The 20,983-nt window shown below is 39.0% G+C and overlaps 1 protein-coding gene across 8 annotated transcripts in view; it reads left to right on the forward strand.

The window, feature by feature from the left end:
• MAP3K20 (mitogen-activated protein kinase kinase kinase 20) overlaps positions 1 to 20,983 on the forward strand; it is a 96,678-nt gene that overhangs the window by 10,719 nt on the left and 64,976 nt on the right. For all 8 annotated transcript variants that reach the window (XR_011698430.1, XR_011698432.1, XR_011698433.1 and 5 more), the window contains exon 3: positions 19,113 to 19,200. Coding sequence is in view for 4 of the 8 variants with exons in the window: in XM_071562350.1 (XP_071418451.1) it covers positions 19,113 to 19,200 (88 nt within the window). In the remaining 4 variants the exon portion in view is untranslated. The remainder of the gene's footprint in view (positions 1 to 19,112; positions 19,201 to 20,983) is intronic.

Consider the following 20,983-nt stretch of genomic DNA (forward strand, 5'->3'; position numbering starts at 1 on the left):
CTTTGTTCAGTCATGTCTCTGTAATGCATTTGAGTTTTATGAGGCTCAAAAATAAAACATGTTTTCTCGAGTTTTGATGCTGTATTGCCTGAAGTCTGGCTACCATGGGAGTTAATTTTATATTGTCAGGGTTTCTTATATGTAATACATGTGCAGTAAACTTTAGGGCATCTTTTAATCCTTCATAAAAATTTTCATATGGAATATAATACAGCTAGTTCACTTTTTTTATTTTTATGATCCACTTCTGGAAAGCACTGCCCAAAAAACATGGATTGTGCCTGTGCCTTCTGAAGGGGATGAGTTAAGTCTAACCACATGCATGTCACTAGACTTACCTCACTCATGTTTGTAGTGGTAAAAGTGAGCATGTGGTAATTTTAATGTGGGTCATGAGAGTAAGGAGTGGGAATGACTTTCAAGAGTAACAAGAGAAAAACAACAGAGTAAAATAAAGCAAACCAAACCAAACTGAAATTGATACTTAGTCCTGACAGGACTAAAAATAGTAGACGTCCTTTTTGGTTGCAGTTTATAGCTGGTGCTCTGGTGCCAGCCTTGAATGACTCTACACACTGGGTCCTGGCTGTAATGAAGGGCAATTTTGACACATTTTTATTATTTTATTAGCTCTTTCTAGGAGCTCCTACTCCCTTACCTCTCTTATGAGTCATCAAGTATTGAGAGTGATTCAAGATAATATCTGCCAGAAAATGTCTGAATTTACCTGGTTCCAGCTCAGCACCGTGGGAATGACAAATCCCGTGTTTCCAACTCCTTCTCTGGTGCAGGTGCCAGTAAACAGTGAAAGGGTGCTTAGAGTGTGGGCTGTGTGAAGGTACACCAAGTGTAGAAGTCAGATACATGAACTTTCCAGAGATACCTGCACCTATATTGAAAAATTACAAAGTTCACAGTAAGTGATCTCATGGGAACCCTTCCAGCCCCATATTAATTTAAAGAAATAGTGCTGTATGTTGTTAACAGCTAAAAGGAAATAAAATTGTATTTATTATACCAGAGGGGTGTCTTAAAATGTCTTAGTTTCTGTTTTACGGAGTGGTTATTTTGCAGAGGTTTCTGGTTGTGGGGGGTGGTTTTATTTATATTTTGGTAAAGGAATTGGCTTAGAGCACTCCTTTTGGTGCTAAGGTATTCCCAGAAGGTATCAAGAGGGTACCTGGAACCCTTTATAGACTGGAAGTTGTCAAGATTATTTCAGGTGCTCCAGCTGTTGTGTATCTGTATCTTGCAGAATAAATAATTTTGGATAGGACAGACTTCTGCAATAAATCTGTGACTGATTCTGAGTTTGCCCTACTCTTGACTTTCATTCAAGTGGTATTTTCTGGAGGACTTTATTTTGTAATTGAATGTCATATTTCCAGATGTCACTGCATGAGATTTTCTTAATAGGTGCTTTGGATAAGACTGTGTTGAAAGTGTTGAGTGGCATATGGGTTGCAACCAAAATATTGTCAAAACTCCTTTGGTATTTGGGGTACACCAGTACAATGAAAGATGATGTAGCATTGCCAGAATTCAATTATTCTTGGGAAGAGCAGGCTTTAGTTTCATTTTGCCTGTTTTAAGAAACTTCATTCCTGTGTCTCTGCTTCCCAAAACAATCTTGGAAATGTTGCAATCCAGGCACAGAAACATATTTGTCTGGATTTTGCTGCATTTTATTGTAGTGGATTTTTTAATTGTGTATTTAAACATTTTTATATCAAGGTTTTCATTAGATGAGTAACATCTTCAAGAGTTGCTTTGTGTAAATAATGAGTATTTGTAGTACAAGTTGTGTGGCTTACAAATTTTCTTTAATCAACTTAATTTGAGGTTCTTACTTGCACAGGATTGTGTGTACTTTTAAATCAAGTCACTTGTTGGTTAATTTGATAGACATCAGTGAAACTGGCATGTCAGGACCCAGACTGGCAATCTGTGACTTCAAAAGTTATTTTGAGTCAGTTGAGACATAATAACTGTCAGTGTTGTCATCTTAGCTTGCAGTAAACGAAAAGCAATTTCACAAGTGCTGGGAATCTTCCTTTGGCCATATTTAAGAAGTTTATCCTTTTTTTATCAGCTAAACCGCCAGATTTTTTACTGAAATTGTAAAAGGTCAAGTGCACATGGCCATCCCTTGACTGGTGGCCAGCTTTGAACAGCTGCTACGTAGTTTATCTGTTCATCAAATTTATTGAAGATATGTTTGTTCATTCTTTTTGCTTTTGAATTGCCATAAACTTTGTAAGTGAGAAGTGAAGTTGCCTTGCACGTGCTGCTGATCAGGAATAAAGGTACAGCTGCCATAGTTTGGTTACTCATAGGAGCTTACTGTGCACCTGATCCCTGGGTTAGGAGTGTCTCTGTGGAGTTTGGACCTTTTTACCTCTGTTACCTTTAATTTTAGTGGTGGGTATTTTTGGGTTTTGTTTTTTTTCCAGAAGGTGCAACATCTGCAGGTGGACAAGTTTAATGCCCATTTCCTACAAATTATGAATAAATTTTGTTTAGAAGAGGAAGAAAATCTGTCTCTGATTATTTAGGAAGCACTCTTTTTGCTATCCACAATTTGCAGCTGGTTAGGATATTATTAAATATTCTTTAGTTTCATAAATAGTTTAATTACGTAATATATTGTCTTAAAAATTATTCTGTCAAACTGCTGCAGGTTTTTGTTTGATGGTGGATTGCCCATGTTGCCTGTAGATACTTAGTGGCAGATAAGGGTATTTTTCCTAGGGTGGGATTTTTTGTTTATAGGTTTTTGTTTGGTTGGGTTTTGTTTGGTTTTTTTGCTTTTTTTTTTGTTCGTTGGTTGGTTTTTTTGTTTTGTTTTGGGGGGGGTTTTGGTGGTTTTTTTGAAATTTTTTTTTATTTTTCTCTAGGTATGTTTTCCCTTTTTCTGTCTTCTTTTTGCATAAACTCAGTTGTTATTTATAATTTGGAGAAGAGGTTGTGTTGCTTATTTCTCCATGCCAGCAACCCTTGACATCAAATGGCAGATCTTTTGTTTCCCCTCCCACGACATTCTCTGACCCCAAGCTTCTGTTGAAGTGATTAACTGCAAAATGGTATTTTTGAATGTTTAAGCTGTCCTGAAGCCTTTCTGTTGGAATGTCAAGGATACAGAAGAGATCATTTGTTCTCAGAGTGGTGTTACAGGCTGTTGCAGGCTCAAGCAATTGAGGGTTGGTTCAAGTTAGACTTATGCAGACATTTATCGAAGTATATCGTTTTCTTAAAACAAGGTTACAGTAGAAAAGTGCAATGTCAGGTGAGTGGTAACTTTAGAGATGGTAAGTGATTGCATGTTTGAGTCTTGAGTGCTTTGAGGGACAGTTGACAATTTAAGTGTGTGTGGCCCACACTGGAATTTGTTCGTGGTGCAGTTCCTGGGGATGCTAATTAACTAGCTCACACTCACTGCAGCATTCAGAATGACGAATTGTTTCTGATGTTTCCAGAGTTGCTGTTGAGGTGTGTGAGGTATTGTTTGAAGATGACACAGTTTCTGGGTTGTTGCACGCCCCTTTGGTGGTTCAGAAGAAGTCAGGGATCTGTGCTGGAGTTGATGCGAGTCTGAGATCATCAGTCTCTTGGAGGGCATTTGTTAGAGTCATATTCAAAGCTGAATGCAGAGGCCACAGTCTCTGCTTGGGATCTCCAAACTACTTGCCACACACATGGTAGCAATGGAATTTTGAGCAACATGTTTTGTCCTTTTAAGAGGACAGTAAAACACTTGACTAGATTTAGATAGGCTCTACTTTACTTGCCTTTTTTTTTTGTCTTTAATTTTAGACTGTCTGCATGTGAGTTGTTTAAGGGTCTGGAGCACAAGATTTCACTGAAAACAAAGTTGAATTAAAAAAAATTATAACGTTAAGGCAAGGCTCAAAATCATTCTTTTTAATGGCCCTGACACAACTAAGACTGTAAAAGTTATTTCATATTTACCTATTGCCACTTACTAAGGTGCTGACAGAGAAAGTTTCCTTTTTAAGATGACAATATAAACAGTAAAAAAGGAAACATTCAGACCTGTTTATGTTAGCTGGAGGCTGCAGAGGAGCCCAGAGAACAGCTTCAGAATTAACTCTTTCTCTCATACTCAGTGAACTGTGCAAACACACCAGGGAGATGAGGCCAATAAAGGCAAATATGGAGCTGGCCCTCTGATCCATCTGCCTGCAAACTGCCCTGTCTGCCTTTTTACAGTTCAGCTACTGGGGAAGAATCCTATTTGCAAATACATGTTTATTTATTAGATTAATGTTTAGAGAATCTACATTCTGCATAATTTCTGTTTCAGAAGGTCAGCTCCACAAGGAAACTGGGTGACCTGCACACAGGAGGGGCCTCCCTGTGGCTGCACTTTCTTGGCAAAGTACAGCCTGGCCCCTGGATGTCACTGAAGGGGAACAGTGCCATGCACCTCCTCACTTCTGCCTCTGGTTGCTTGTTTATTTTACTCCAAAACTTGTGAAAATTGGGGTTCCTTGTGGCTAAATGATCTATGCAAGGGAGAGAAAAAGATCATGTTATGATACACACAACCAAATACCGCTGTGAGTTTTGTGTATTGGGCACCTGAGTTTCTAGTAGCTACATCAAAAATAAGCACAGTTTGTAAAAACCCTTGACCTGTTGTAAGAGAAGCAGGGAAGCTCTTGGTAGACACCAGAAGACAAGATGCATTTGGTTGGACAAGTTGCTCTTGCAGCTGGGACAACCAAAAGGCCATCGTGCAGGCCAGGCGGGTGGCAGCCCTTCAGTGAAAGCTGCAGTGCTCTGCAAATTATTGTCTGGCAGAGGCAGAATAGGAGAGATGAGTAGGTTGTTCTGGAAACTTGTTAAAATAATCGAGTTGCTGCACCCTTGAGTGAATGAGTGACATTTTCCAAGAGGTTATCTCTTCCTCTTCCTTGGAAGAATAGTAGAGCAGAGAAAGTGTAGGGCATGCTTGTCTGTAGTTAGAGGGGGGCAAGCACAGAAATCACTTCATGCCTAATTATGTAACAACCTTAATTTTAGTAATGTCAGATGCATTTGAGGCAATCCTATCAAAGATGCTGGCCTTTAAGTAATGATTGGTGGGTTTCAGTTTTTGCGGACTGTGTGCTTTTAATCTCTTAAGCCAAAGAAAAGGCTTTTTGACCTCTTTGCAATGATGTGTCTGTGTATGCTGAGGTGCTGTGTGTGATATAAATATGTAGCAACAGATGGCTAAAATTCGGAGCTGTTGAATTCCTCTTTCTTTTGGATGTTGCCTTGCCCGTGTAAGAGTTTGTGAGGGTCCTAAGGGCAAATACGAGATCCAGAACTCCACTCAACAGGACCATGCATTTTGGAGTTCTGCTCTTAACCTCTGCTTTCTTGGTTGTTTATGTATTTGTACTGAATTCTTTATTGTAAAATCTTCTCTTCAAGCCAGTGTCTCATCTGTCCTGTGCAGAAGTTGGCAGAAATGTGGTTTCTGGCACTGTGTTCCAAGTGCTATGATTCTGGAAGGAGTTCTGCAATTTTTCACTGACTGGGAATATAGCTCCTGGGATAAACAAGCATTCTGTTGTTACTTAATAAATTTGAAATCTGCAGTATGAAATGTTCTGCCTTTTCATTACTAAGTTTCTGTGCCATACTGTGAGAAGGAGGATATTGCCTGCCTGATGCAGCTGTTGGCAAGACCAACATGAAGTAACAGCACTAACAGGGTGCCTGACTCAAGAAATTCAGGGCAAGTGACACTTGATTCTGTAGCAACACTGGCATCGGCAGTTGGCTCTAGTGCTGTGGTCAGTGCCTTGAAACTGTGACCTGAGTTCCCTTTTTGGGAAAGGAAGAGCCTGCAAACCCCTTTCAAAGACCAGGGCAGCTGCTTTGTTTGTCTTTTAAAAATTATATTTCTACCTTTTTGCTTGGTCAATATTTAGAACCATTGAAAAAGTAAATGTGACATGGGGACTGAGATCCTGCAGCCAGAGCTCCTTTGTAATTACATATTCAGCCGCAACCGCACAAAGGAAAATGAGAGTTCCTTTTCCTTTATGTACCATATTTCAGTTTTCACTTAGGTTTAAATTGGCATTTTGGACTACATTCACTCGAGCCACTGAAGAGCTTATCAGAAAAGGAAGGAAACAGAGGGAGGGAAAGAAAGATAGATTTCCAAATGACAAGCTTTTGAATAGTTGAAGTTCAATCCCTAAAACAAAAAGTGGAATCTTTTTTTTTCTAAATAATGTGCTTTACAGTCTCACCTCTCATCTTGAGAAACATAAAAGAGCGAGTAAAAGAGATGACCCAAATCACAGAGTCCTTTGAAAGAAGAAATTCAGCTGTTTTGAACACTTACAATCAAAGGAAGTGGTTTCCCTAATTACATGAACTATGTGAAAGCTCTCAGAATAGCTCTTCCACCCCAGGATTCCTTGCACTTTAGAAGTTTGCATAAAAGCTCACATGGAGAATCAGATGCAAAGTGTTTGATTCAAATTTTATTAGGCAGAAGTGAGCATACATTCCTGTCTCTGGGTTTGACAGCTGCTTGGGTGTGGACCACAAGCCTGGGTTTGATGGATTTCAGTCCTGTACTTTTACATCTTTCACTCTTCAGGTTTTCTGGTGAGACACCCCTATTGAGAAAAGTAGAAATGAAAAAATGGAAAAGGGATAGAGGGGTACCTTTGTGAGCTTTCAGTTAAGGATTCTTCACCCTGATTAGGCTATTCATTTTTGTGAAAACCCATCCCTGTACACAGCTTTTGAAAGAATGAGGAATTTTGCTTCCTCACATTTTGAAAAAACTGTGTATTAAAATATATTTTTGAAAGAAATTGGGATCTTAATTCTACAACTTCAGTATTACTCTTGGCACCACCATTTACTTCAACCCATGAAAATTCTGAATTCAATAGAGATTTTGAACAAAAAAGCAATATGTTTAGAAGACTTTTATACCTCATGGTTTCTTTTTGTACATGCACAATAATAAAAGTATGTTAGTCTAAACTAAACAGTGAGGACATATGAAAAGATCCAGGACACTTCTAAAGGCTTAAGATTCCTGGTGCTGTCCCTGAGGATACAATATGAAATAATTAATAGTTGAAATACTTAAAAATAATATTTGCAAAGTTTGCAATTAATATGCAAGACCATCACACTTGCTCTGCACAAGAATGACCTCAGAGGGCTCTCATATTCTCCCCTCAGAGCCAACTACAGTAATTATATCCAGATTTTCTAAAGACAGAGATAATTGATGAAATTGACCTTGAGGAAAAATCTTGAAACCTTTTAGAGAGCAGCATCTCAAACTCAAGAAGGAAAAAAGGCAGATTGACTGCCTTCCAGATATATGGGATCAGTCAAACCCTCTTTTTAGTAATGCTATGTACTAAGTGCAAGGTACCACTAACTCTTCTTGAAAAGATGTTTCTCTGGGTCCTTTTTTCCCTGCCAGTACTGCATTCTTTTTTCCTCCATCACTTTCCAGGCAGAAGGAGGGACTTGCCTTGGTATCAAGGAATTGACTCCTAGAAGTGAACATCCTCAGTGGGCCAGTGATGTTGCAAGTAAAGTGTGCAGCACAGGAGCAGCACATTGTAAAAAGGGAAGGGAAATGTCATGTAGTGCTCTGACAGGGTGGAAAAGAGTCCTTGCTGTGCCTTCTAGAGAGATGTGTCTCAGGCAGCAAAGCTTTGCAATCACTACCGCCAGAAGAAGATGTTGCTTGGATGAAGGTGAACACTTAAAATCATTCCAATCTTCCTTGACCTGAAGGTGTCATGGAAAATTACATTTGCTTGTGTCTGACGTTTAATGGGAGTCGATTTCTTACACGAGGTTTTGCATACCTCTGGCATTGGAATATGGGAAGCTGTGGTACATAGGGTGCTGTTATTCTTCCACACTAAAGGACCTGTTGCAGGTTTAAAAGCACTCTGTGTTGAACTTTGCAAAATCTAATCCTTGTCAGCTCAGAACATAAATCAAGTATTTAGTAATTTTACAAGGACCATGACATTACTAGAAGAGGAAGAGATGCAAATTCTCCATGCTGCACTCAGATTTAGACTGGCAGTGTCAGTAGCTGCAGCGTGATGCCTTCTGATCAGCTTTTCAGGTCCAGCCCAGAGTAGGCACAGAGAGATGTTTTGTTTGACTCTGCACAACGTGACCCCAGTCCTGAAGTTCCTGTTGGCTCATGTAATACTGTGCTCCCACTTCCTCTTTGCTCTTTCATTTATTGCAGGTCCTCAGGAAACACAGTGCAGGTTGATGGAGGAAGTAAATTGTTTTGTGACCACAAAATAAATGATCTCCATTTTGTACCTGGCCTTCTAAATGTTATTAATTTCCCATGTGATGTTCCTCTCATATTAATTTCTGATATGTTTAGAATTTTTATGATAAAATGATGAAAGAGAAAATCAAGTCTGAAGGTGTTGATTACTGGTGTGGAAGTAGAAACTGGCAAATGGAGAAATGCCAAAGCCAAACACGGCTACAAGATGTTCTTTCCCCTTACATGTCTACCCTGAAATAGATTGTGTTGCACTGTGGAGTATTATTGTGGTGCTGTTACTTTTCCATTCAACTGTCCTGTATTTACCACTTTTACTGCCTCTGTATTCTTTCAGAAATTTTTATCTCTTGATCTGTGTTAGAGCAGTTCTCAGAAACATTTTGTATGTTTTAGAGAGTGAGAATAAATGGTATATGTAGGCTGTGGTTTTTCCACATTTCCAGCTCTCCCTAAAGGAAGTGCTCCTGATTCACGTGTGCTCTGTTCCACCATTGCAAAGGAGATAGAGCAGGTCTCAGGTTTTGCATTCTCAGTTTGGCTCATTATTAATTTTTTTTCCTTTTCTAGTGGGTTCGAACTGCCATACAAACATGGGGAAAGGTTACCATACCTCTGGTCTCTTGTAACTTTGGGGAAGGAACTGGCTTGGAATATTTTTGTTTCATTGGAGAAGAGCAATGAGAAAATAATTTGGCCTAACTTGGTGTCCTTTGGTGATATAAAAACCCCATGAGTTCTCTGCTCCTTGCATGTCTGTTGATGAAACTCAAAGCAACTGCCTTCATAGGTTATTCTGTAACCAGTCTCACTCTTCCAGATAGGTTCTTCTGGATTTCCACTTTCTGCAGAGTTCAGAGATACTGGTATTCAAGTTACTTCCTTTTAAAAAAAATTATTTTGAAGCTGGCCAATATTCTTACATAACAAGGATTAGAAATGAAATAGTTGTTATTGCCATATCTGTGTAAGCAGATAGCTGTGAAGAACCCTAGGTAAGATAGGGAGATGGGTGTACAAGAAATTAATCAAAGAGAAGTAGGGGAAAAACCAAAGTTACATGTCAAAAATATATAATACAGTAATACTAATAAATGTTTTATGACACTTAAAAGCATTTTTAAAATATTGGTAGTTTTTCTCCAAGGTTTTTGTTTTGGCCGTTGTTTCATTTGAATTTTTTTTAGTCTGAATGGAAAAAAGATTGAGCTACCATGAAGGTATCCTGAAGAATTCCAAGAGCAAATAAACAGTGGGTACATGTTTCATAAAGGTAAAAGCTTAAAGTTTCAGGATTTTTTTCTAGTTTTATTTTTTGACCCCAGTAGGGGGTGGGTAGCATTTTAGCCAAGTTTCTAAGTAAAACAGAACTTTCAATCTTAAACAAAGAAGACTAACTTTTCTGAAAAGCAGCTAAGGAAATTTGTGTCCTGAACCTTTATTTTTATTGGGAATGGAAATTCTGATCCACAGTGGTCTGGGTGGTAGTGTGGACATAAACATCTGCTGTGAAGTATGTTATTCTGGCTGTTGCTTGATGGCATGGTCCTGGCTGAAGGACAGTAATACTTTGAGAAGGTACAAGTCAGGTTTTGGTGGAGCTGGAAGTCCTGTGTTGCCAGAGGCTGTTCTTGCTTATGTTCTTGTCAATTCCGGCTGGGTGGAAGGGACATCTGGCTGTAACCTGCAGAAGGATGTTTAGTGCTTAAGTCTTGGTAAAGAGAAAGAGGACTTGGTAAGTGACAGACAGCTTGCTGCTCCAGATTCAGGAAGGAAAGTGATCTGTTGCTACTATAGTGAAACCAGAACTGGAAGCAGATTCATGAAGATTTCACCATGATTCATGGTGGATTATTTGGACAGTTTCACATACAACCATGATGCGTTGCATTCAGATAATGAAAACCAGTTAGAGATTCATTGTGGTGACAACTCATTTTCCTTAAAAAGCCCAGATTTTATGAGATTGTGTTATGGCATAGATAAATGTGTCAAGAAAAATGCCTCTCATCCATGGAGGACTCTCAATCACTTCAGCAGAGGAACATCAGCAGTTGGCAACTACTTTGTTTCCTTTCTTTTTGTGCCTGCTGGTTGCAGCTGGAATTTCTCTTTTGAAAGTTTTGTATCTTTTTAAAGTAGGTGGATTCTGGGTAGGGAGTAATTCTTTCCTTTTCTGCAAGGGTAGGTCAGTTTTGAGTGACAATGAGGTAGAGAGTACAGAGTTCTGGTAGCCCCTGTGAAAACAAAACCTCATGTGATTTGCTGCTAACATATAATGGAGGGCAACATGTCATGTGCTGTTTTCATGAGGGTCGGCTCAGCCTGCCTTGTTGAGAAACATTTTCTAGAATTGTAACATTCATTATCATTCCAGTAAGAGGGATCCCCCTCAAGTGCTGTCCCTGTCATTAGCCACAGTAGGTTGGATTTATCCACTCTAAGACAGGCTTTAAATGAGTGCTCATCAAGAACATGATGGGTTTTATTTTCCTTGGTTAAATTACAGTTTTCATGATCAAGATGGAAAAATACTTTAGTGTAAAGATCAGAGCTGCTTTGGAGGAGTGGATCAGGATGCTTAAGTACAGCTTGCTGCTGTCTCTGCTGGAGTCTGTGCTAATTGTTCAGCAAAAGCCCCTGTATAATGAGATTTGATGTGATCTAGGTTATCTTATCCAGATTCCTTACAAATACTCTGCAGACCTCAGAAAAATCACTGCTCTAGCTGGATATGTATGGACATGTCTCCATGAGAGGGGATTGGTTATGCCCACTGTTGTCATACCAGAATGTCTTTCCAACAAGGTGCTTACAAGACTCACAGTGGCTTTGATATCAGAAAAAATTTCCTTGAATATTTTTGCATTTTTGTGAAAAATTCAGGTGTTCTATATTAGCCATGATACCATCTCACCTCTGGAGTGAGCAGGGAGTCAGAAAGTTTCACATTTTGTTATTCCCATGTATTTTAGGAATGTTGTAGCTTTTGCTAGTGTTCTCCATAGTCAAAGCAGGTTTGTGTTCAAAATGATTGCGAGTACTGGGAAAATTTCCCAGCATTGGGAAGAGAAATGATGATTATAAATGAAAATAAATTGCTCTATGGGAGCTCAGGTATTTCAACCCTGCTGTTTAATCCACTCATCTATTGTTTCTACTCGATTGCTGGTGTTGCTTTGCAGCTGGAGGCAGCTTCGTACTCCAAATCTGCCTAAATTAAATATTTATAATATTGCAAGACATTGATAATTTCTAAACTCTTACACCATAACAAATGCATAGTTTATGCATGTTTTGAAGGGTTGTACTATATGTGAATAACTCTAGTGAAATCCAAACTAAACTTGTTCTTGGCAAATCTCCCTTTATCTGGTACCTTAATATTAAATGCTCGTGCAATCTCAAGTTGTCTGCTGCAAAGTGTAACTCCTGTGGGATATGTTTGGACATTGTGGATTTCTAGTTGAAATCTGTGTGAAAAATGAGTTATTTGTCCATAATCTTTGTGCTTTTTTTGTTGTTGTAAATGGCAGCGTAACTGTAACACAGAATTTTGTCAAGCTTATTAGACCTCCTGTAAGGATTTTCTACAGGAAGTGCCCTTGCTTAGTTATGTCAGTCTGTTAACAGCCTTTTCTCTCAGATACCAAGTTTTTAACCCCCATAGTGATGAAACCTGACACTACAGTCCTACAATTGCTCAGTCAGTGCCGATCGGGCTCGATGTGGTTGTTGTACTGGGCTGGTGTGTGCCAGTGGGGCAGGATGAGGCCAGTTAGCTTGATCTAACTCCCTCTTACTGCCTAAGGCAGAGGGTCTGCTGCTAAATCACAGGGACAAATCCCCTGCGATTTTTAGAGGGATCAGCCTGCTTTCCATGGGCTGAGCAAGCCTTTGCAGTGTTTTGGCAGTCATGCTCAAAATTTACTACCTAGTACTTCTGACCCCGTAGCCTTCAAACTATCCTTAAAGTGCCAAGTTATGTACAAGGGGTGCTATAAAAAGTTACAGTAGAATATAAAACTCAGTTTTCTTTTCAAATTATCAATATCCAATGCATTTTACTACTAACATGTCCTATGGTGCTGCATGATGCAAATTAATAACATTAAAGTAAATTTCATAAGATGAGGTGAGCCTGTGACAGCACATAAAAAATTTATGTCCATGTTCCTTCCCTGTGGTATGTTATGACAGTTTAACAGAACTGAGCTGTCTTGGTAATGTGCTTTTGTTTCTTCAAGATTGCAACCTAGAAGTCAGTACAACATATTTGAAGTGTATGTTTCTATCACAGTATCTCCAAAAATAAGAATTGTTTGGTGATATAAACCAGTGGATTTAAAATAATGGTAAGATGATTATATAGCAATGAGCACTTAATACTTTCCTGTGTATTTCCACTTTTGGTCTCTGGGATTCGTTACAGCGTAAGACATAATTTTGGATGCAAATTTGATGCTTTGAAACATTTGCTCAATCAAAATGGTTTTAAGTACAAATTTTGTACGTCATTGTAGATGTACTTGTGAGAATTTAATTCTGTTATTTACAGAAATGCTGGTGACATCAATCTGAGAATGTAATTTAACTCTTTTCTGTATGGTTTAAAAACCAGAATACTGTTTCTTAATACAGCCAAAATATAGAATCTGTCTTCTAAGACATAAAATTTGCTGACACAGTTTTAATATGTAAGCAGGCTATAGAAGACAGCTTTTATTTAGAATGAGTTATCCTCTCAATGAGTACTAAAAAAGAAGCCCAAGCTCACACAGCTTTAAGTGATATGCAACCATAGTTTTAGAACTGCGATTTTGAAAGAAAAGGCTGTTGAAAATCTATTGAAAGAGGTGGTTAACACATTTGTTCCAGGAGTGTGCCCACTGGAGCACGTGCTAACTCTGCCTATTAGCATATAAGAGATCTCACCAATGATTCTTTGGCTTTGCCATGTTCATGTGTTTTTCCTCTTGCGTTGTTAAAATTAAAGACAATTTAATAGTTTAACAAACATTCCCTGAACTGGACAATCAGTATGCTTTGCCTATATGGGGACCTCAAAGCAAAAAATTCTTGTGTGTATTTTTTCCATGGAAAATTTTATGAGAACCGACAAATCAGTCGGCAAAGTCCTAAATTTTTATTTTATATCTGCTTGATTTTCTTTTCAGTGTTCGAAACTTTAATAATTACATTACATCCCTGCTATATAATTCTTAGTTTTATGTTTCCAAAATTCTTAAAGTATCCTTTTATTGCATGTTGAGAAGATAACTTGTGAGCAGTGATAGATGCTGATTGTCTTAGTATTGTCTGTTAAATGGTATTTTGGGCTTGTTTACCTAGAGAAACTACTATAAGAGATGACATCTCTTATAAGACAACAGTAAATTCACAAGAGGGCATTCATGAGACATTGAGAATGGACACACACTGGATGTATTTTTGAGCAGGAATCTAGAAATAAAGGTGTGGTATTTACTTGTGTTAGCATTTTGCTTTTGTATGTGGTTGTCATTAATGCAATGATTTTAATAAAACATCAGCTGGCCTCTTTCAGCTGCTCTTTATTAGTCTGTAAAAGCCCCTGAGAGAATAGCTAAGTTGCAGCTTTTCCAAATACATGACCATGCTCAAAGCCTCTAAAATGCTCTAAGACTTAGGAGAAAAATATCTTTACAAAGCTGCCTTAAGTGTGTCTAAATATCTCCTTAACAAACATGACAAACAGTTCTCTGGAAAAATAAATAACGGAACTTTTGCCCAATATAATAGTAAGTATTATAAGGCAATTAAGGAAGTTGTGTTAATTAGAGTCCTTGAGTAGCTAACCATGTGTAACTGTAATTTTGCATGGAACGAAGGTGCCTCTTGCTGTGCAATTAACTAGTTTATTAATAGGAGAGTTGGTTGGCTGCTGGCTGCCAGGATCTCACAAGGGGCTGCAGCTATTTCCCATGTTAATCCTAAAACAGTGTGTTCAGGCCAGGGTGGAAAGATGGCAGTACTTTGCTCTTTCCAGTCAGCAGCTCCAAAGGCAGCCGGAAGAAGTGGTGGTTGAGTTGCTGTGGGCCCAATCTGTCTGGACCAAGCAGAAAAGTCCTTTGATACTGAAAAAAACTCTATGAACAGATGTTCTTTTGCAGTTCCAGCTGTGCTGCTGGAATAGGCTGCTAGCCCAAACCCTTGATCACTTCTCTTGACTACAGGAGTAACTATAAATTTCTAACATATTTCCAAGAAGAACCAGAGTAACTAAAATATGCTGAGTCGTTTGGTCTTTGCTAACTTTGCCTTAGGATAGAGAGCTCTAACAAAAGCAGCTGCAGCTGCTCTGAGTAGCTGGCAGGCAACAACACAGCTGTATGCAAAGTGCCTCCACCACATCCTTACTGTCTTTGCGGCTGCAATTAAAGATCTGACGATAACGGCCTTGTCTGATTCCCAAGTAATGCCAGCTCAGCATCAGGTGGCCATTGCCCACATCTGCAGTCAGCACTGACCTTTAAGACCTCCTTTTGCTGCACTGGTCCAGGACAGAGCAAAGCAAAAGCAAAAGGGGTTTGGGTATCCCAGTGAGCTGATGGTTGTGCTGCTGATAACAAGACCACCCTGTCCAGCCAGCTTTCTTTGTTCCCTCATCAGCTGTTGGCCATGCTTAGATTCTGTGTTTGTGATTTCTGTCTAGCAGTTGATGAACACAGAAAAGGCCTAGAGGAAGACCCTGGTTTTAGTTGCTGAAACAACTGAAGATACAGTTATTCATTCATGGCTATTTGTACTACAAGCTTCAGAGCAGTACTGGTGGATCTAGAGGCAGCTGTAGGGTGATGTCAGTCATAGATAATGTTAACAGACATTTTCACAAATGTCAGTAAGTAGAGATTAAACACGCATAAAACTAAATTGCCCATTAAACACTGTGGTCCATACCATGGTTCACAGGACACAATTACACTGTTTGTACACTTAGAGATTACCTGAATTCCAATCTCTTATACTGCAGTTGTCTTATGAATTGTGTTTAATTTATGGTAAGCCAGTAAGTGAGAATTAAATTAAAATGTTTTCAGTGTAACTTGCTTTGACCTTGGATTTTGTGATAGTGGTTGAATTATGTAAACAGTGGATTAGGTTTGTTTAGAATTCTGAATCCCTTTGCCTTCAAGGAATGGCATCTAGTCTGTAATTCACTTCAGCAGAACTGAAGAGAGGGACATAATTTCACCCATACCTGTGATTTAAGTACAGGGTAAACAGTTTTAGTGTAGTTTGATGGTCAGTAATAGGCTGTGACTAAGCTTATCACGGGACTAAGCATAATATTCAACTCTCTTGCAGTCACCTTGTATGTTTGACTGTGTCTCTATGTTATGTCAAGGGAGTTTGTATTTATATTCTTGGGTATCTTTCCTTCAGCTGAAGAACCACTAGTTCTGCTTCAATACAATGAAAAATGAAAAATCTGTTTTTCACACAAAAATTAATTTAATGAAATAATTGAATACTTGGTACTTGTCATCACCAGTTACGAAGGAAATTGATGCTCATTTAGCTTGCATAAGAGAGACAGGAGCTTTACTGAGGGAAGAGTGTTGTTCCCAAGCCAGCGAGAGCTGACTTCTTCAGTGGCCTTCAGACAGACAGGTGCATGACAAGATTTCTTCAAGCATTTGGGCATTTTGGATTTAAGTATGAATTTGATGCTTAAAGGTGTTTCTATATATTCTTATTAGTGCCTAAGACCTTTGAAATACCAGTCTTTAACCACCACTTTGTAATTTGCTATCTGAAAGTCATTTTCATTGAAATACAGCACCTTCTTGTCAAAGATATTACAAAAGGTTCAAAGATGTGGACTAACTTCCTTCTGGTTCTCACTGTAAGGAATGTGTCTTTAAATGAGCTAATAGAGTTCACAGCTGGTCTACAGCAACTGAAAAGAAAAAAAACATGAAAGGCATCATCTAGAATTGCTAGTGCAAACAACAGCAGAGGGATTAAAAGTGTTTAGAAAAGTTTTCTTTCAGTTGTAATGGTCCTTAGAAAGAGTTGGCAGTTTTTTGCCCTGCAATTGTTCATTCAGGGTATCTGGACAATTAGAAGTTGCCTCTCCATATTTTTTAGATGGAAGCTTGATTTAGCGTCTGTTAAATCCCAGATAAGAGTATGAACATCAACGTGAAGATGATGGTATTAGCCATAGTTGACACAGCATTTTTCCATACTTCTGGAATGTTATCTTAATTTTTAATATAATGTAAACGAGATAATATTAGAAATTTTTTTGCATCTCCAAATAATAAAAGCACTGGGTGTGTCAGTTTGCCTGTGGCAGTGAAGTACTTGTCTTGTTTGCCCAATGCTCATATCTTGCTTTCTGTTCCTTTTGTGGTAGCACTGGGTGTTTCGTAGGTCTGGAGTTTGCTGCTGGTGTTGCTGCAGGCCAGCCCTTCCTGTTGTCTACTGATTCTAATGGGCTTTCACTGGATCCAGCAGCATCTTGTGTGAGATGGAGGAGATGGAATAGGGAGCTATGGCACATGGATGTATTAATCATGGCGCATTTTTAATCATTCTCTGAAAAGATTCATCTAGTACTACTTCTGTAGCCAGAACTTAAATGTATTACGCCATGAGAAAATTAAATTGTAAGACCAATGAATTTAATCCTAATGACCCATTGGAGTACTTGTGTTGTAAACACCACAGGAGGTGATGTGCACAGTGCTTTGAAGACATGGTATTTTAAGTACTTTACAAGAAGATGGCTTTATTCCATTCCTCTTGACCAAGGCGTTCAAGAAAAGGTGGTCCAGGTAGCTTGTCCAACTGTGGTATTCCTGTCTCATTCTGACAATATTCAGATAGGCTGTCAGGGAGTATTAGGTCTTCTGGTTATCTGGTAGTAATGCTGGTAGGAATTAGAGGAATTGAATATTTCCTGAAGAATATACACACATAGTCCAAAAGTTTTTCAAGTGTAGGGAGTCTGTGAGCCCATGGAAATGGAGTTTTGAATGACTAGGCTGTCACATGCATCCTCTAGACTAGGGAAGGATGTTGGAATTAAAGCTTGTGTTGCTGCTGCTGTCGCTCCTTGCCTTGGGGAGGCTGGTGCAGGCAGAGCTCCCCTACCGACAGATCCCTTGACTGGCCGTAGGAGTGTTGCTGTTTACCTGCAGGTGAATCTTTCCACATTTGCTTAGATAGCCACAAATTAATTTATTTTGTGGACTTGTAGGTGAGTCGCTCTGCAGTACGATTTGCTGAAAATATCATATATTTAAAGGGTTAATTTTCTGTTACCGTGAAAAAAGATTACTCACTTGATGGTAAGACTGTTTTTCTTGCCAAGCAGGCTAAGCAGCATGGAGTAGTGTAACCCGAGTTAAGTTCAAAGCTAAAGATTTAATTGAATGCGTGTAAATGTCTGTGCATTAGCTAAAGATCTTACTTCAAAACTGTGATGAAGTTACTCAGAAAAGGCTATAAGCAACAACAGTAGCAAAAACTTCAGCAATGTGATGCCTTTATCTGTAATCACTCAGTTAGGCCCATGTGTCATTGTATCACCAATGAAACATAGGCCAAAAAAAATAGTGGTTTCCTACAGCTCTGCATTTATTACAATAGCACTAGCTGATGTGCCATGGGTTTCTGCATCAAAACTGCTATAGCCTTCCTGTTTTTAGTGAATCTACAAGGACACAAAATAATTTGATTGGCAGTTATCTAAGAATATGTATGAAGACTCACCTGCAGGTAAACAGCAACACTCCCACCAGTCAAGGGATCTAAAAAGGGATCTGTCAGATCAGATACTTCTGTTAAGTTCTGAGGAGTTATTTGTGATCTTGTTCTTAATACATGCTCTTGCCTTGTATAGAGTTAACATAAAGTCTTAAAGTAATGCATTACTATGGAGAAAAATATATAACAGGATGTATGTATTTTTATAATACGTATATTTGTGTAAAAACATCTGTCTAAAATCTGTTGAGTTTTTATTTATTAAACCACATAGATGAAACTGAGAGAGACCTTGAAGGAGATATCTGACTTTTTTCTCATAAACTACAGAGAGTCTATGTCTTAATTTCTGTGGATACAGTCTCATTGTCTTGCAGTCCCTTTCTCAAGCCTAGCAGCATTGTTCAAGTGGAATTTGAAGGTTTTTGTATATTTATCCAGAATTGCCAAACATCTGTACTCAGCTCTGAGGAGCAGTTTCAACTGCACTGCTGGCTATTTGGCAATCTCCTGCATGCTTGCTGTGCGTGTCCAGTCAGACTCCATGGCACATGCCTGGAAATTCCGCATTTCCAGTAAACATTGGATGTAGCTGTGTGTGCATGGTATGCTCTAACAGCCTGAAGTGCTGGACTCACTGAACCCATAGTACTTCATGCATAAACACAAATTCTGGATAGGACTGCTGCAGCTCTGCCAAAAATCCCAGATTTTTATTTGAACAAAGTTTTCCAAGACCTTCAGTTTTTCCAAAGACTTAACTTGTACATCTGTGCTTTGGCCATGAAAGAATAGTCTGAAATTTATTCTTTTCCCCCAAAACATACAAAGCATTCATCTGCCAGACTCTCTCATGAGTTTTCAAATGCCAAGCATTTGGTGACTGTCTTTCCTAGATATGTGTGTGTTTATACATGTTATATATATGTGTGTATACTCACTAGGGTATAAAGTAAGCTATCACAGTAAAGGCCCCGTTCTTACTTATCTAATTTGTTTGTTTGTTTGCTTGTTTGTTTTTTGTTATCAACAGGCAGAAATACTCAGTGTCCTCAGTCACAAGAACATCATTCAGTTCTACGGAGCTGTCATTGAACCTCCAAATTATGGCATAGTTACAGGTAAGGGTTTTTGTCTGACCTTTTTCTTGATTCTGTAAAACTCCAGTGTTGCAAGGTATTTGCTTTACCCAATTTCAGTGGTTTTTTTAATTGTTCTGGCCTTGTTTGAATGTTAGAGTGCTTGGCACCATCTGCCTCAATGTAAATGGGAGTGCTGGAGGTGAGAACCAGGCTGGGAGCATGGCTGGAGGCAGGTGAAGCCTGGGGTACTGCACACACTCAGCACTGATTTAAACAGTAGCTTTTCACTCACCTTGTGTTACCATTTGAACTGGTATGTCAAAGAAGTAGAGGATTTCATGATATGAAATTCTGGCAGGTTCTCTGAAAAGGGAAGGCTGAGAGTCTGCTCAGACCAAAGCTGCACCATGAATTCTGCCTGTTTTGAAAATAGGAGAATTTAGACTGAGAAGTTCCCAGCCCTGGGAAGACCTTGAAATAGAATCAAGGGTTTATAAGACACCATAAGACAGCTTCCTTTATTCATTGAAAACTAGGTTTTGTTCATTCTGACATTCCTAGAATTATGCTGAGATTGATTTTTGTGCTACTGTTGAGTTTTTGTTGGCGTTTGGGTTTTTTTTCTATCACCACTTTAAGCTTCCTGTCCTTACTTGGTAGTTAGTCCAGATGTAAAATTTTCTCCCTTTCCTCTATGGGAAAAACTATGCAAGATAGTTGTAGAAGGTAAACCCAAAGCAAAGGTATCTCCCATCTGCTGAAACAAATGTTTGGAGATGTAAACCCCATGAAAGTGTGAATTAGGAGGCATGTTTTGTCATGTCTATAACACTTCAAAGTTTGATACAAAGAGTAGTCTTTGTATGTGGCACAATCTTCGTATCAGTCTGAATCACTACCATTCAGGCTTTTATTGGTTCTCAGTTGGTTGTCAGAACTTGTGAAAATTCAGTTATTTCTACCTGCCTCTGAGTCGTCTGGTTATCACAGCAGATGGCAGTGTAATCCGGTGGGAGCCATCCGAGAGGCAGCCCCGTTCTTAGCACCGGGAGCTGCACTTAGCAGAGGAGTGTAAGCCTAGTGGAGGTCAAGGTGTGCAGCCAGCGCTCCAGAGCTGCATGGGGTGACCACTGCCTACACCACTCAGAGAATGCACTGGTGATGGCATATAGACAGGGTCTTGAATTCCTTCTGGGAGGAATTAAATCAGTGGAAAACTAATAAATCAAGTAATGTAATTTGACTATCCTTTTTAATATAAGTGTAATAAGTGTAAACCAGCAAACAGAATAACAAAGGAGGGGTGTAATCAATGACCTGGGATGATGTCTGGATCAGAAGTCCTCAGTTTGATCTCGCAAAAGGTCGGTGTTCAGCAGGTAATTGACCTGCTTACCAGTCAGGACAGACAGCAGCTAAAGTAATTAATTATGTTACTGAGAATGGGGACTCTTTAACCACCTTTGAGAAAGAGACTATGGTGTGTAGTTCAACCACTTTCTTCCTCAGGAAGGTCTGGTTAAAGAAAAAAAAAAAGCTTTTTTTTTTCCCAGCCAATGGTGTTGATTGTCCTTGCAGCTTCTAATGAGACCAGAGCCCTGTGGGTTGGAAGGGAAGCAAGGCTCCATTTCCCCACACCATTTTCCAATGAGAACATGGTTACTGTGAAAAGAAATGTTAATTGTACTTGAAATATCTTTAAGAGAGGTTTTTACTTCATGATCTTCTGGATGGCCTTCAGTGTTGCAGACTTAATCCTGTGTTTAGTCAGAGATCCATTTTTTGTAAGGGAAAATCCCAAACGAAAAGAAATGCCAGAGAA

The sequence above is a fragment of the Pithys albifrons genome, chromosome 8 (assembly GCF_047495875.1).
Source record: "Pithys albifrons albifrons isolate INPA30051 chromosome 8, PitAlb_v1, whole genome shotgun sequence".
NCBI lineage: Eukaryota > Metazoa > Chordata > Aves > Passeriformes > Thamnophilidae > Pithys > Pithys albifrons.